A 15790-nucleotide genomic window follows, 5' to 3' on the forward strand; every position below is an offset into this window, starting at 1 on the left:
TAAATAAGCATCCCTAGTACCTTTATAATTTGATTGACATATTTCACATACTTGTTTTACAAAGAAAGCCACATCTGGATATTAAAAACCAGAGTGTGCGTGTTTTGGAATTGGGCTCTTTAAAAAACAATTTTTGCCACTGCTTGTAAAATTTCAGTAAAGCCAACATCACTTCATCAAAGGAACAAAACCCCCCAAATTTCCAAAACTCTTGTGTAACAGAGTTCCAAGCCTCAGCTCCCAATTTTTTTTTTTATTTAGAGAAATATGTAATGTATCTAAATTTTGGTACCAGAAAAAAATTGGGTCCCCTTGAAATTTCACTGTAATAGGGTTTGACTTGTGAGCCTTTTTTTTTTTTCTTGTAACTTGGACAAAGTGGCCTATTCTTCTCCAGGTGGTCATCTGGCCCTTTTCTGTGTGGTATGTGCGCAGGGCACATATGCAGGGCAGGAATCCCCTCAGGTCTAACGTGCGGCTCCTTGAAGGTGGGCCCCTGGGAGAGTGGAGCGGGGAAGGCACCTCTTCCCCCCTCCCCCTCCCCTCTCTACCTCACCTCCCTCCGTCCCCCGCAATACAGGCGGACTGTGTTTTACTGGAGGGAAACCTTGGTTTCTAAAGTGAATTTGAGGCGTGCCCTCCAAATTACTTCCCTGCGTTTCTTTGAGGCTTTCGGGGTTGTCAGCTTGCCCCCGCCGTGTCCACTATATCCGTGACTGCTGTCTGTGGAGCATTCTGTGCTCTGGGCAAGGCTCCTAGCTGCGATTTTTCAGTAAAAACCCTTCTTCCCCTGCCTGAGACGGAGCCTCCAGCCGGCAGCCGGTTTCCAGGCGGCGGGCCTGGAGAATAGGATCTTTGTGGGGCGCGGGCGGCGGAGCCCGAGCCTTGGACCCGGGCCTCCCGCAGGGAGCGGTCAAGTTCTGCTTTCGGAGCTTGCGCCCCACCCGTTTCACTGCCCCTGGGCAGGGTAACAGGGGCAAAGCTAAATAAACCCAAGAAGCAGAAAGAGGGCGTTTTCCCTCGTTCTTTTCCTAAGCGGCAAAGCTTTTCCATTTTAATATCACCTGCCACATTTTAGAAAATTATAGTGTAGCAGAGCCGAATAGCTTGTCAGCAATGACTGATAACGCGTCGTGTGTTATTACTACCACCTCTGCTGGGAGTGTCTACCCGGAATCCACGGAATCCTCCTCTCCATGGACAGACCCCGGGGGGAGCGGGGTGGGGGAGCCCCACAGAATCCTGCACTTGGCGTGTAGTGCCCGTGGGCATTTACCAGCAGGAAGCTTTCATTAGATTCTCAAAAGGGTCTACATATCAAAAAAAGGTGAGAAACTACTGACCAAGTCCAAAGTCTTCTCAATCACTTCCCCTCACCTTCCAGCACACACACACACACACACACACACACACACACACACGCACACACACACACACACACACACACACAGTTTTACAGACGAGGAGACAGAATCCAGAAGAGGTGGGGTGACAGCCAGTGAGGTGTAGGGCTGTGACTAGAACTCCTGTCCCTACTCTGATCCAGCACAAAAGATGTTGGGCCCACATCAGGGGGACAGAATTGCTTTAGAACCTTTTCTATGAGCCCAGCAGTCATGCGACATACTTCAGATAACTCATGTTGCACCTCAGGACAGTCCTCTCTTTATAAGATGACCTTTAATCATATTCTCTCCACGCCTTGCCCAGCGCGGGCTTTGCTCACAGGAGCTGCTCACTCTGTTGAGTGAGTGAACCCCCGTGAAAAGCAGCACAAGAAAGACAGCTTCATATCTTTATACAGCCAGTTGCTGGAGCTCAAGAATTACGAATCCTGGGCTTCCCTGGTGGCGCAGTGGTTGAGAGTCCGCCTGCCGATGCAGGGGACGCGGGTTCGTGACCCGGTCCGGGAAGATCCGACATGCCGCGGAGCGGCTGGGCCCGTGAGCCGTGGCCGCTGAGCCTGCGCGTCCGGAGCCTGTGCTCCGCAACGGGAGAGGCCACAACAGTGAGAGGCCCTCGTACCGCAAAAAAAAAAAAAAAATTACGAATCCTTCATTTTCCTTCCACTTTCCTCACCCCCACGACCCTGGTTCTTGGGGCAGTTGTTAGCAAAAGGAGGCAGCCCGGACTTGAAACCACTCTTTCCTTGCAAGCTCCCTCGACAGCTAGTTAAGGGCCTGCAAACACAAGTGTAAATGCTTCAGAGTCAGGGTAACTTCTTATAAAGTTAGTCATTTATGTAAGGGTAACAACTTCTCTTAATTTATCTGATTTGTACGTTTGGATATGTGTTCTAAACATTGGATAGCATTTATTTATAATTGTTGGGGAGGCCTGGGCTCTAATTTAGATTTGTTTACTGCTCGACTGGGATATTACACAATAATAATAGGTGGAAAGAGAAAATTGGTGAGTACATATGATCTGTGATCTGTACTGGGCTCAGAGGGGGGTAGGTAAAAGTGTTTACATCTGGGTCACAGAGTTTATAAGGCCTAATGACAAAAACTTTAAGTTGGCAATGAAAGGAACATCAAAGGAAAGTAAAAAAATAAAATGTCCAGTTAAGAAATACTTATTTGAAGAGCTGTAGTTTGTCAGGGAAGTGAAAGGTCAGTTCAAGCTGTGTCTATCTAGGATGACTTTGTAAAAGAAAGTAAAAGAAATAGATTTATTTTGTTTTAGGTAGATTCCTGATAGAAGAGGAAAATGAAAGGATATTCTAGGAGGAATAGTGGGGGGAGCCAGTGTACAAGTAGAGAATGCCCACATTTTGTTTCCATTTTGATAGAGTTTTGTTTTTTAAAAAAGCTTTTTAAAAAATTGATTGCTTTGCCAGTGAAGCGTTAGGTGCATTACATGCGTTATTTAATTTAATCATCACAACAGGAAGCTGGTAGTATTATTATCCTCACTTTACAGTTGGAGCAAAGTGGAGTTTGGAAAACTGAAGGGTCTTCTTCAGGTTTGCACAGCTAGGAGCCAGGATTCAAATCCAGTCGTCTGGCTCCAAAGCTGTATTGCTCCAGTGTCCGATATGGACACTGTTAGGGCTGGAATGAAAGTGTCATGTATTAGAATAAAGGGAGTGACTTCCCTGGTGGTCCAGTGGTTAAAACTTCACCTTATGAACTTTCATCAAATCTTTAACCGTGGTCATTTTTAAGTCTTTTGTCATTTACAGACAGTTGCGAATGTACTCTGATGCTTTGGAAATATGTTCCTATAAAAGGGTTTCATCTTCAAGGAATTCATGGAAAAGACTGACAAGTACAGGTTTCTGGTAACTGACTATACTGCTGAACTGAATGAATAAGCATTTTCAGAACTCTAATGGAAAACTGATGAACTCATAAAAGTGCTAACAAAAGATCAAGATGAAAAAAAATTAATTACATGGGACTGAGTGAACTGATGAGGATGATTATAATTTTTGTGACTTTCTGTTTGAATTTAAAAAAAAAAGTCCCACAAGGACTCAGAGGCAAAAAATATACAAAAACCAATTTTCACTGCAAAGTAAAGGAGCTGTAACAGTAGAGGATTCCTGGACTGAATGTCAATATTATGACATAGTATGAGTGTGTTTCGTGTTTGATAATTGCAATCATTGTTGCTCCTGTTGTGGTCATGCATTTACAATGCTTGGTGTCAGTCTATTTATCTCTTGTAAAAATAAAATACAGTGTGTGTATGTGGAAAAAAAAAAAAAAAAAGACCCAGGAACTAGGAGAAGGAAAAGGTTTATGATGCTTCTCTTTTTTTTTAAAAAAAAATTTCTGTTGACTTATTAATAAACTATAGAGAAAATTGAAAAAAAATTAGAGAAAAGTACAATAGGATCTTCACATTTTAAGGAATATTAAACAATAAAAACAAATCATCAAAGAAAATGGTCCACATCAAAAAAAATCTTAAGAAAATAAAGAATAAAGGGGGACAAGACTTCACAGGATGGTTGGGGCCAGGTTGAAGGATGTTAAATGCCAGGTCTTCAGTAATGGAGAGACAGACCTTGAAAAGGGTTCATAAAGGAAGTTGCACGCATCTTCACCGAGGAGATGAGGAATATTCATGTCATGAGATAGAGGTTTAACCTCGACAGGAAGTTTCTTCCAACCGGAGAGTCTGTGATGTGGCTTTGAACCCTTTGGCAGAACCACGCTCAAAGGGCAAGAAAATATTTCTGTTCTCATTGCTGATGCCCCATGGAAGTGACACCAGGAGCCTCTCCATCTAACAAACCCCTGACACATTTCTACACTTCGAATGTGAGAACTGTGTGTTCATAATGGATGAGTGGATGGGCTGTCAGTGAGTCTGTCTTTTGTTTTTTAAAATCCAGTCTCTACTACATGTCAGCTTTAGAGGCTGACTTAAATGATGGAGCATTCCGTGGTAGAAAGTACATGGGCTTTGGAACTGGCTAGCCTTGGGATGGAATATTAATTCAGTTATGCATCTCCAACCTTAGGCAACATACCTAACCACCCTGAGCCCCAGTTTTCTCATCTATACATGGAGACATGCCTACCTTATAGCAAAACACTTAGCTCACTTTCTGAAAATCTAATATGTCAAGCACTAAGTCCATCAGATGAGCCTACCACCTGATCCTATCAACATCTTCATTAATGATCATGTTTTCATCCTGGTTAGAACTTCTCCAAGCCGTTGGGTTGTAAAGCTCAGATACTTCTTTCCTAGGAGAAATAATGTGGGGAAAGTTCGGTCAATTTGCAATAAGAGGATCTGTGTTCAAGGCGAAGCTCAAACAGTAGGTGACTGAGACCTTGAACAGCGTGTTTAAAGCCAACTTCCCAGGATTGATGTGAACATTGGTTGAGGGGAAAGCTGTGAAAGTATTATAAACCCATAAAGCTTGATGAAACTCTTAGGCAGAACGGTAAAATGCTATTATGCCATGTCTTTGAAAGAATTCAACTGACATTTCATAGCCCTTGAACTACTACACGAGTAGTCCTTTGCTAAAGTGTTTGTAGGCAGAAAGCCTCCCTCTTTGAGGCTCACTTTGCTTCTTTCTCTGGTCTTCGGCCTCCAAGACCATATGCCCCTCTCTCACTGGCATTAAAGGTGGTCTGATTCTGGCCTGGTTCCTGCACAGGCAGTGGGAGCTTGACCTGTCTGCTGAGCCCCAGAGCCCACAGCTGCCAGGGAGACCCAGCTGGAGCTAATTTGCTGGGCTGAGTCACAGCGTCTGGTTGGGACAAGTTGGGCGTATCCTTGGGACCCCAAAGACACACAAGTGTCTCTCTGGGACCTTCTCAGTGCTCACCACTTTGCTGAGTTCCTCGGTGTGGGTGGTGGTTAAGCACAGTTGCTCCCTTCTTCTGAGGAGCTTCTTTTTCCAGAGGGAATGTTGTCATAATGCACTTTTTTTTTTTTTTTTTTTTTTGTGGTACGCGGGCCTCTCACTGTTGTGGCCTCTCCCATTGCGGGGCACAGGCTCCGGATGCGCAGGCTCAGCGGCCATGGCTCACGGGCCCAGCCGCTCTGCGGCATGTGGGATCTTCCCGGATCGGGGCACGAACCCTGCATCGGCAGGCGGACTCTCAATCACTGCACCACCAGGGAAGCCCCATAATGCACTTTTTAACAACCATGAGTTCTTTAGGACTCCCTGTCATTTAGGCCTAAATTGTTTGGTGACATGATAATCACTACAAAATCCAAAGTAAGGGGAGGTCAGGGATGGTTAGCAGAGTTAGAGAAGGTTTATTATTGGTTATCCGGGGGATGTTCATGAAAACATTCATTAGTGCTGCTCAGGAGAAAGAAAATGGTGTCAGCAGAGCAGCCCAGCATGGCCAACTTCCATGGGAAAGCACCGGCAATCAAAGAGAGCCTTGCCTCAGGATTCCAGAGGCTTAGATGGGCCAGCATAGCTGGCAAGGGCTGACACCGCAGCACAGGGACAGAATTGTGGCTTGGGAATGCAGGGATTGTGAGTTCAAGTCTTGCTTTTGCATTTTACATTGTGTCATTTATTTCTCTTCTTGTTTCCTTAATTTTGGTCTTGAAAAGAATTCCATCAAACGCTTGCAGAATATTCACCCTCAGGTAACCAGTAAATTTGTCTTTGGGGAGCCGCTTAGGGAATCAGACCCTGGCTTCATGTTGTCAGAGAGTCAGGAAACCTGCATCCTGGTCTTAGCCTTGAAGCTGCTCCACTCCTTGCCATGCAAAGTCCGGTCCATGGGCCAGCAGCATTACCTGGGAGCTGATTAGTAATGCAGAATCTCGGGCCCACCTAGATTTGTGAATCAGCATCTATGCCTTAAGATCCCCGGGTGATTCATATGCACATAAAAGTTTGAAAAGCACTGGTCTACATGATCAGCTCAAGGAAGGCAGGGTTTTTTCTGTCTTCTTCTTCATTACTTTATATCCACAGGACCTATCTAAAGTTTAGCACATGATGGCTGCAAAATCCATGAATCTTTCTCTGACCTTGAGCATGTCCAAACTTCTAGGGACTTTGTAAACTTCCAGTGACTTTGTAAACTTCCAGGGACTTAATTGTAAAGTGGTGTAGGGAGAGAGGTGGTGAGTGGAGATGCGGTCAACCTTCAATGGTTGAAAAACTGACGTGAACATTAGAATCACAGGTGGTAGTGGTGGTTTTTATATGGTTGTCTTTGACCTACTAAGTCAAAAGCTCTGAAGATGGGTCATAGGATTGGTATGTTTTAAAATTTCCCTTTATGTTCAATAATGTTTATTACAATAGCATATATTAAAAAAATCTTTTAATGTTCCTCAAGAGGAAATGGATAAGTACAATGTAATACAATTCAGAAATTTAACTGAATGAAATAGAGCTACACATGTAAACATGAATAAGCCTAAAAAGTTTTTTGCAAGAAGAAACTTGCAGAGGAGGTGTGAAGTATGGTGTTGTTTACTTAAAGTTTAAAAAGTCCGTATGTTTGTAATAGAAACATACTTATGTAGTAAAAGTGTAAAGTCCTAGATGGGAAAAATAAACATCAAGTTCAGGGTAGTAGTTAACTCTGAGAGGAAAGAAGGGGATTGGATAGGAGCTTCATGTTTTATTTTTTAAAAAAGAAAGAAAGAGTAAAGGAAAAATGTTGCAGTAACAATGTGGAGAAATAATTTTTTAAAAAGGAATCAATATGTAATTATTTATGGTTCTATTCTCTCTAATTTTTCTGAATGCTTGAAATATTCCATTAACAAAAACTACAACAAAATTCTTCTGGTGATTGTGAAGCAGACAGTTGGCATCTGGGAATTCTTACCTTAGATGCTTCTAAGGACCTTTCAGTTCTAAATATGTTTGTATACAGAGAACCCTCTCCCAACCACCCTGTCTTGTTCTCACAGATGACCCATGCCTATTAGGATGTGCCCAAGGCCTGTGGCTTCTCTGCATTCTGTCCTGATGAGATGCAGCCGTATCTCACGTTTGTGCCGTTGGTGGAACCCAGCAATCTAACTCTGCCTTAAGGACCCAGCCTGCAGGCCTCCTCTCTGTTGTCTGCTTCTCTCCTTTACAAAAGCAGAAGTTCTGCCCTACAACTATCCTAATATTAGAGCTCTAACCTTAGGGTTACCACCTGCCCCCCGCTTCCCCAAGCTGCATTCATTTTCATAACACCTTCACTGACACTTCAGTTCAATGGTCGGACTTAGTTGCTCTGCAAATCCCAAGAGTTTTCATTGTCTACCCCAAGTATCACCATTTGCAATCAGTTCTCTTATTGCTGTACCTGCTTTCCTAACTTCCTTTCTATACCAGAGGTGTCCCTAAAGTTTAATCAATAAGGATGACACCTGTTGGTCTGTGACTCAGGGAACATTAAGAAGGTAGAAGTGGCTCTAACAGCTGGTATCAAGTGAAATTTTAAATTAAATTATATTATAATTATTTTTAATATACTCTACTGCAGTAGTTCTAAACCAAGGGTGATCTTCCCCTTACCCCCACCCCCACCCCCCTGGCCCTGGCCAAGGGACATTTGACAGTGGCTGGAGACATTTTTGGTTTTCACAACTAGGGGAGTGCTACTGGCATGTAGTGAGTAGAGGCCAGGAATGCTGTTAAACATCCTACAATGCACAGGACAACCCTGCCCCCCATAACAAAAAATCACCCATCTAAAATGTCAGTAGTGCTGAGGTTGAGAAACCCAGCTCTACAGACCCTCATATCATGAACATCCCCCTATCAGTGAGGGAGAGTAGATGGGGCTACAGTCCTTTAATGTGGGACCATGGAACGAGGGATATAGGACTCCCTGTGAATATATGTATAGACCATTTCTTTATCATTGTCATGGCATGGCGGTGGGTAGGGAGGTGTTGCTGTTGGAGATGGAAGATGAGAAGAGATCAAGGAGATTAAGGAAAAACTAGAAAGGGACAAAGTCCAGGTACTTGGGAGAATAGAGGGAAGCTGCCTCTGATGGCTTTGAACTTGGCACTTGGCTATAAATAACACTTTCATGCTTCAAAAATACAAGGTAGCTTATTTTAAAATATTCCCAATGCAAAATGTGGTGGATAGTTCCAGTGATGGCCCCGAGTGAGTCATGCCATCCTGTTTACACTTGCCTGTGATGTGATTTTGCAGTTCCTCTGGTCAAGAGGTGGTGTCTGTTTTCCCACCCCATGAGTCTGGGCTGGCGTTGTCACTTGCCTTGACCTGAAGAATGTGGAGGGAGTGATGATGTGTGACCTCTGAGGCCATGCAGCTTTGGTTTTCTCCCTTTGGGAACATCTCTACCATCCTAATCCTATGAGGACTCCCAGCCTGCTAGAGGCTCTTTGAGAAAAAGGCCCAGGCGTCCAGTGTCCCAGCCCAGCCCCCTCCAGCCTTCCAGCTCATTGTGCCTCTGTCAGTGAACCCAGGTGAAATCAGCACATCCACCCAGCCAACCCACAGAGTGGTGAGAGATAATAACTCTTGGCTGTTGTAAGCCACCACTCTTTGGGGTGCTTTGCTACACAGCAACAGATAACTGGACATTGTGTATAAGGGACTTCATCTGAAGCAGTGGATGATATTTTTGCTTTAGAACATGTGTGTAAATGTCAGATCATGGTTAAGAGAAACTGAGTCCTTCCTCCTTTGTTTCTTGTAGCACTTCTCGGAGCTGCTGGATGAGTTTTCCCAGAACGTCTTGGGCCAGCTCCTGAACGACCCTTTCCTCTCAGAGAAGAGTGTGTCGATGGAGGTAGAGCCGTCCCCAACCTCCCCGGCGCCTCTCATTCAGGCTGAGCACAGCTACTCCCTGTGTGAGGAGCCTCGGGCCCAGTCACCGTTCGCCCACGTCACCGCCAGTGACAGCTTCAATGATGGTAAACCCAGAGCAGGGGAAGCAGCTGGGACCTCGGCACCTTTGGCTCTGACCTCCTTGAGGGTGTGGAGTGTGTGTTATCATTAGCGCCCCCTTCAGCCACATACCTGCTGTGTGTGGCCTTGTGCTTGGGCCATGGGGAAATGCAGAGAGGCACAGAATACCTCTCTCTACCTGAGACTGTGTGCTCTGGGAATTTGCTAGAGCGGAATGGTACTAATTGCTTTCTCTGACCCTGTGGACTGGGCAGCAAAGCATCCTTTTGCAAATCAAGTTGGCCTATCTGGTTGATAATTCCAGTACATCCATTGTTTCAGAGGTCATGCCATTTTTTTTTCTGAGAAATCATTTTTATGACCATTCTTTCCGTAAACACTTCTTGGGCATCCTCTTAACCTATTTTCAGCATGTTTCATTGACCCCATGTATAGGAGATCTTGGCTAGCATCCCTACGACTTTTTTCATTGGTTACCCTTTCATGTCCATTATCAATGCCATTAGTATGGTATGTGTTAAAGGTTTAGTTTTCCTGACCTTAGAGATGTTCAGATGTTTTGACTATTAATCCATAGGCCTTTAATTGGTATACGCTGTATGTATACTTTTAAACTTTAATTTTCTATGTTTGTTTTCCTAGAAGTATAATCAGCTATTTTAGTATCTTGAGTTAAGTTTTGAAAATTATATTCTCTAATACTAGTTTGACATATGCTCTCTTCTCCCAGGAGGATGAAAAGCGTGGGAGATGGTCACTAACTTGATATCCTCTGGCTTGACCTGGATGTCCCCCTCCCTTCCTATACCACTGTACACATGGCAACATCTTGTGAAGTGGCTACCTACAGAACAACCTCCCTCCTGCTTCTTTGGGTCAAAGGCAAATGCTTCCTATCAACTTCACAAATAGGCCATTAGCTTTGTGGAGGAATCCCTCCTCCAGTTAGGGTTCTTAGGTCTACTACTGGCCTCTAAAAGAACCAACTCTGGGATCAGTAAAGCATCATATCTTGGGACAGAGAATGCTCTAGGTTTTTTCTTTCCCATCTCAGATCTACTCTTCCTTTGATTAGAGGTTTGCTGACCAGCTGCCCAGGAAATCTGGCCTTATATCCTCAGTGAAAGGAAGGCCTCGAATCTGTGGGTGGATTCTTTCTTGATTGGACCCTCTGGAGCCTTAACTGTATTCTCAGATTTTTCCTGACAAGAGGTCAGATGCATGATGATTTAATCCTTCCTCTCTGTGTTTTGTCCACTTTCTCTACCTCAGATCTGGAGAACAGGGTGAGGGGAAGACTCCTGGGAAGGAAGGGAAGAAGTAGAGCTAAAATAATTTGAGGATGTGGAGCTGTTGTGAGGGTAAAATGAGATGATGTGTTTAAAGAACTTAGGACAGCGCCCACCACACAGCATTTCAATAAATCAGTGTTTCCTCTTTCATCTTCTGTTGTTGTAGAGTTGTTATTGTTCTTCTTCCTGATCCCCTTCTTTTCCTCCTTCTCCTGCTTCTGTTTCTTCTGCTTCTCCTCCTTTTTGTCTTTCTTTTCCCCTCCTCTGTACTCCATCTTCCTTCCCCCTCAATTTCTTATTAAATCACTTCCAGGAATGACCTCAGTTCAAATGCAGGAATATGGTCTCTGTTATGACTAAATACTCCTCATTTTATCATTACACAGAGGGCCACTGTAAGGACTCAGCCTTCTTCTGGGTTTTAGCTTAGATAAATTCATGCAGTCCCTGTCTTAGTTGTTTTATTTTTAAAGTAGACTCTAGCGCTACATGAAAGGTTGGACTAAATTGACCTTTAAGATTTGTTTCCAATCCTGAGGTTCTGTGTGGGTATGGTTTCTGTTTAATATTTGTATCTGCCTTTGCTCATGGTTTTCCCTGTATTCTCTTTACTGCTTTGCCTCTGTTATTTCTACAATTCCTTTGATGTCTCTATTTCAAGCCCTACTTCCTTTGTGGAAGTCATTTCTGATACCTCTTGTATTAGTTATCTACTGCTGTGTAACAGATCTCCCCAAATTCGTGGCTTAAAGCAGTAGTAATCATTCATTACCTCTCATGATTTCTGTGGATCAGGAATTCAGGACTGGCTCACTTAGGTGGTTCTGTTTGTTGACTGAAAAATAAATGCACAACCTAAAAGTTGAGAATTATGTTTTTTTATTTGGCGGAATTTCTGAGGACTTAAGCCTGGGAAGCAGCTTCTCAGATAGCTCTGAGGGACTGCTCGGAAGAGGTGAGGGAGGAGCCAGTATATATAGGAGTTCTTGCAACAAAAACCAGGTAGTCAGAACATCAAAAGATCACTGTTAATTTAAAAAAAAACAGACATCTCGAGTTAGTGAATTTACCATTTTCCTCTGTATAGGAAGATGCAAGTGTCTGGGCTCATTGAAATCATTCCTCTGATGTGCACCTTAACTATCTAAGGCCAGTATCTTGTTCTTTCCCGTCCTGGATCCCCTCAGGGTGCACAGCTGGGGACAGATGCAGTGGCTGAGGGCTTGATGGCTACAACGTCCTTTGTTTGCTGATATGGCAGGTGGCATTCTTTGTCCACATGGTTCAGGATCTCTCATGAGGTTGAAATCGGATGTTGGCTGAGGCTGCAGTTATCTGAAGACTTTTCCAGGATTAGAAGATCTACTTCTAAGGCGGTTCTGTTACATAGCTGGCAAGTTGATGCTGGTGAATCAGTTCCTCTCCATGGCACTGCTTGAGTATCACCACAGCATGGGAGCTGGCTTCCCAAGGAGTGAGGGATACGTTGGTGGTGTAGTGGTGAGCATAGGCGCCTTCCAAAGAGCGAGAGAGCCAAGACACCAAGGCAGGAGCTAAAATACTTTTTCTGACCCAGCTGTGGAAGTTATTCTGTCAGTCACACAGGGGAGTCCTGATTCCTTGTGGCTGGGGACCATACAAGGATGGGAATGCCAGAAAAACAGGATCACTGGGGGGATGTCTTAGAAGCTGACCACAAGACTTCTTCTCATAGTGATGTCTATAAACTGGCTTCTTCCATGTCTGAACTCCTTTATCACATGTTATCAGTGCCTTACAGTGTAGCCATTCATTCTCCTAGTGGCTCTTGAGTTGTTAAGGGAGAAGGTATAGGAGACTGAATGAAGCATGTTCCCAGCCTTTAGTGATACATCAGGGGAGACACCTGCTCTGCGTGCCCCATCACTGTGCAGACACACTGGGCTGCAGGTATTTGATCAGGTTACAGTTTCCTGGCTTCTAGAAGTTGTCCTGTGCAGGACCAAACACAGTGCCAAGTAGAGGTAAGTATTGTACAGGTGCTTTGTGATTCATTTTAAAAATTTATTCCTTAGCTATTCACTGAGCACCTACTTTGTGCTTAATCTGCCACCGACTATCCTAAGCACTGGGGGATAAAGACTGAACACAGTTTATACAGATCTCTGCTTCATGGAGTTTGTATTCTAGGATGTGAGGGGGGAATAGGAAATAAGAAAAAGTAAAGAAGTAAACTATATATATGTATTTGATGGTGATCAGTGATATACAGAAAAATAAATCAGAAAAAAAATAGGGAGATGTGGGAGGAGGGGGGAGTTTCTTAATCCATTCAAGTTGCCATAACAAAATACCACAGACTGAGTGGCTTATAAACAACAGAAATATATTTCTCACAGTTCTGGAGGCCGGAAGTCTGAGACCAGGGTGTCAGCATGGTTGGGGGAGAACCTTCTCTGGTTGCAGACTTCTCATTGTGTGCTCACATGGTGGAAGGGGCTGGGGAGGTCTGTGGGGTCTCTTTTATAAGGGCACTAATTTCATTACAGAGGGCTTCACCCTCATGACCTAATCACCTCCCCAAGGCCCCACCTCCTACTACCATCACTTTGGGCATTAGGTTTTCAGCATATGAATTTGGGAGGACACAAACATTCAAACCATAGCAGTGGGGGAGTTGAGATTTTAAATAGGATAGACAGGGAAGGCCTTTCTTTGAAGGTAGTATTTGAGCAAAGATCAGCAGATGAGGGAAGGAACTAGGTGTATGTCTAAGAGGCTTCTAGGCAGAGGAAACGGCAAGTGCAGAGACCCTGTGTCAGGAGTGTGATAACAATATAGCAATACCTATATTGTATTTAGTTATCATCTGTGGAGCTAGTCAGCCGTTCAGCAGCCTTGTTTCTAGACTCTGCAGAGTAGAGCTGGCCTAAACAATCTGGGCAACTTTCCCCTTCACTTCTGTGTTTGTTGAACACTTACTGTGTGTCAAGCACCGTCGTAGATACTTGTGAGACAACGATGGTAAAACTTACACCCAGACTCTAGGGAACATGCCTTGTACCCCAATACTTGATCAGACCGAATATGAGCAGTGTCCCAAGAGGAAAAGAAACTAGAAGTTCAGAAGACAGAGCGTACGCCCAGTGAAGATCACAGGAAGAATTGCATGAACAAGGCAGAATTTCGTTTGGGCCCTAAAGCGTTGAGTAGAGTTGAAACAGTGGTGATGGTTGGAGGGAAGCACATAGTGGGCCGAGGGCTAGGACATTGATTCTTCTAAACCAAGACCCCGACTAAAATGATTGCAAATAAGCAGGTTTCCAAAAGTTGAGGGTCCGTTTCTCTTCCCGATAACACTATATCTTTGCTTTTTAATGCTAATCATATAAAGGCAGCATAAAGGAACTCATAGATGCCACCTATACTGATAGCTTAGTGTGGGGAGAAATGATCAGTCAGTATTTTCCAGGAAGCTTTCTTATCATTAGGCCAAAGCACACACCATTCAGTTCCCCCCATCTGGCCCCTCCTTCTGTTTAGAGGTGCTATACTGCTGTGCACAAAGAATGTGTCACTTGCTGTATCGTATCAATAAACAAAAGATGTTGTGGCCATCAAGCTGTCAGGCAGACTGTGCACCCCGAGGGGATTCAGTATGGAAAAAAGCAGGATCTTGGCCCTAGATAGTTCTGGTGCACATCAAAGGAATGATTTCAATGAGCCCAGACTCTTGCATATTCCCACACAGAGAAAAATGCTAAATTCATTTCCTTGAGGTGTCCGGTTTTCTTTAATAAACAGTAATCTTTTGATGTTCCGACTACCTGGTTTTTGTTGCAGAAAGTCCTGTATATCCCGGCTTGTCCCTCACCTCTTCGGAGCAGTCCCTCAGAGTTATCGGAGAGGCTCTTTTCCAGGCTTAAGTCCTCAGAAAGTCCGCCGAATGAAACATAATTCTCAACTTTTAGGTTGTGCAACATTTTAAGTCGACACTGCAATAGGCCGTGCTGGTAGTTTGCTGAGAATAGGTACAGTGGGTCAGATATATTTTGCAGAGAGTTTCTGATCCACAGTTCATCTTCGTTAAGTACCGGTTTCTCTCTGAGTAAAAGCTTTCTATGCCAGCTTTTGTTTTTTTCTAGCCACACAGCATGCAGGATCTTAGTTCCCCAACCAGGGATCGAACCCGTGCCCGCTGCAGTGGAAGCACAGAGTCTTAACCACTGGACCGCCAGGGAAGTCCCAGCAAAAGTACTTTTATAAGTAGGGGATAATGAACATGGATAGGAACCCTTTGGGATGTGTGACATCAAAGGTAGACAGCGTGCATGAACGGATGAGGAACTTGCCCGGGAATGCTTTGTCGAGTTCCTGGCTTCAGTTGTTTTGCTGTGGATATACAAATGTTTGGGAACAGAATTATTTGGTTCATTTGAACCCCAATTTGCATCCGCCTTAAGGGAGTATTAATTCACAAAGGTCCCTCTGGAGTCAGTGCTTTCTTAAGTAGATTGCCTTCCTGATCGAGGAGGATGATAGTTCTTTAGGCAACACATAAATAGGCAACTTTTAAAAATTGCTGTTTGCATTAAATTTAATCTTCTTCATCTTTTGCATTGTTTAAACCGCTTAAGCAAAACTAGGAATTCTTGTTTCTAGTGATGGATAGTATTTCATTATATCTCAGAAAGCCAATGATTCCAATCTTCTTGTCCAGTTTTACTGAGATTAAATGCCATTCTTCTGTAATTGCTTCCAAGCCTGAAACAAAGTGATAAGCTAAACAGCTCAAGCACAGACGCTCTCTCAGTTTATTGGATTTCTCTCTTTTTTTCCCTCCCTCTTACTCCCTTTTCTCCTCTTTCTCTTTCCCACCATCATCCTTCTTTCCTTCCCTTCTTCCTTCCTTTCTTGTTCTTTCTTTGCTCACTCTTTCTTTTCCCTCTTCCTCCCTCCTTGAACCCCAGGCCAACTATATTGGGCAAATGTAGGTGTTCTTATCCTGTTAGTGTATCATGTTCTTCAGATGGACTGTAGACCCCTAAAATTATATGCAAAATTTTGGGCTGTCAACATTTGTCAGTTTTCCTGCTGAGAACATTTATAATTTTTTTAGATCCTCAAAAGAGTCTGTGACCAAAAGAAGGTTGAGAAACACTAGTCTAAGATTACA

The 15790-nt window shown here is 43.8% G+C and overlaps 1 protein-coding gene across 1 annotated transcript in view; it reads left to right on the forward strand.

Annotated features, from left to right (window-relative positions):
* The window catches only part of CREB3L2 (cAMP responsive element binding protein 3 like 2), a 115838-nt gene that overhangs the window by 59482 nt on the left and 40566 nt on the right, over positions 1 to 15790 (forward strand). Inside the window, exon 2 of the mRNA XM_027101798.1 lies at positions 9132 to 9348. Coding sequence (XP_026957599.1) covers positions 9132 to 9348 — 217 coding nt within the window. The remainder of the gene's footprint in view (positions 1 to 9131; positions 9349 to 15790) is intronic.

This window comes from Aethalodelphis obliquidens, unplaced genomic scaffold (assembly GCF_003676395.1).
Source record: "Aethalodelphis obliquidens isolate GAN/ISIS:26980383/991018 unplaced genomic scaffold, ASM367639v1 scaffold5, whole genome shotgun sequence".
Lineage (NCBI taxonomy): Eukaryota > Metazoa > Chordata > Mammalia > Artiodactyla > Delphinidae > Aethalodelphis > Aethalodelphis obliquidens.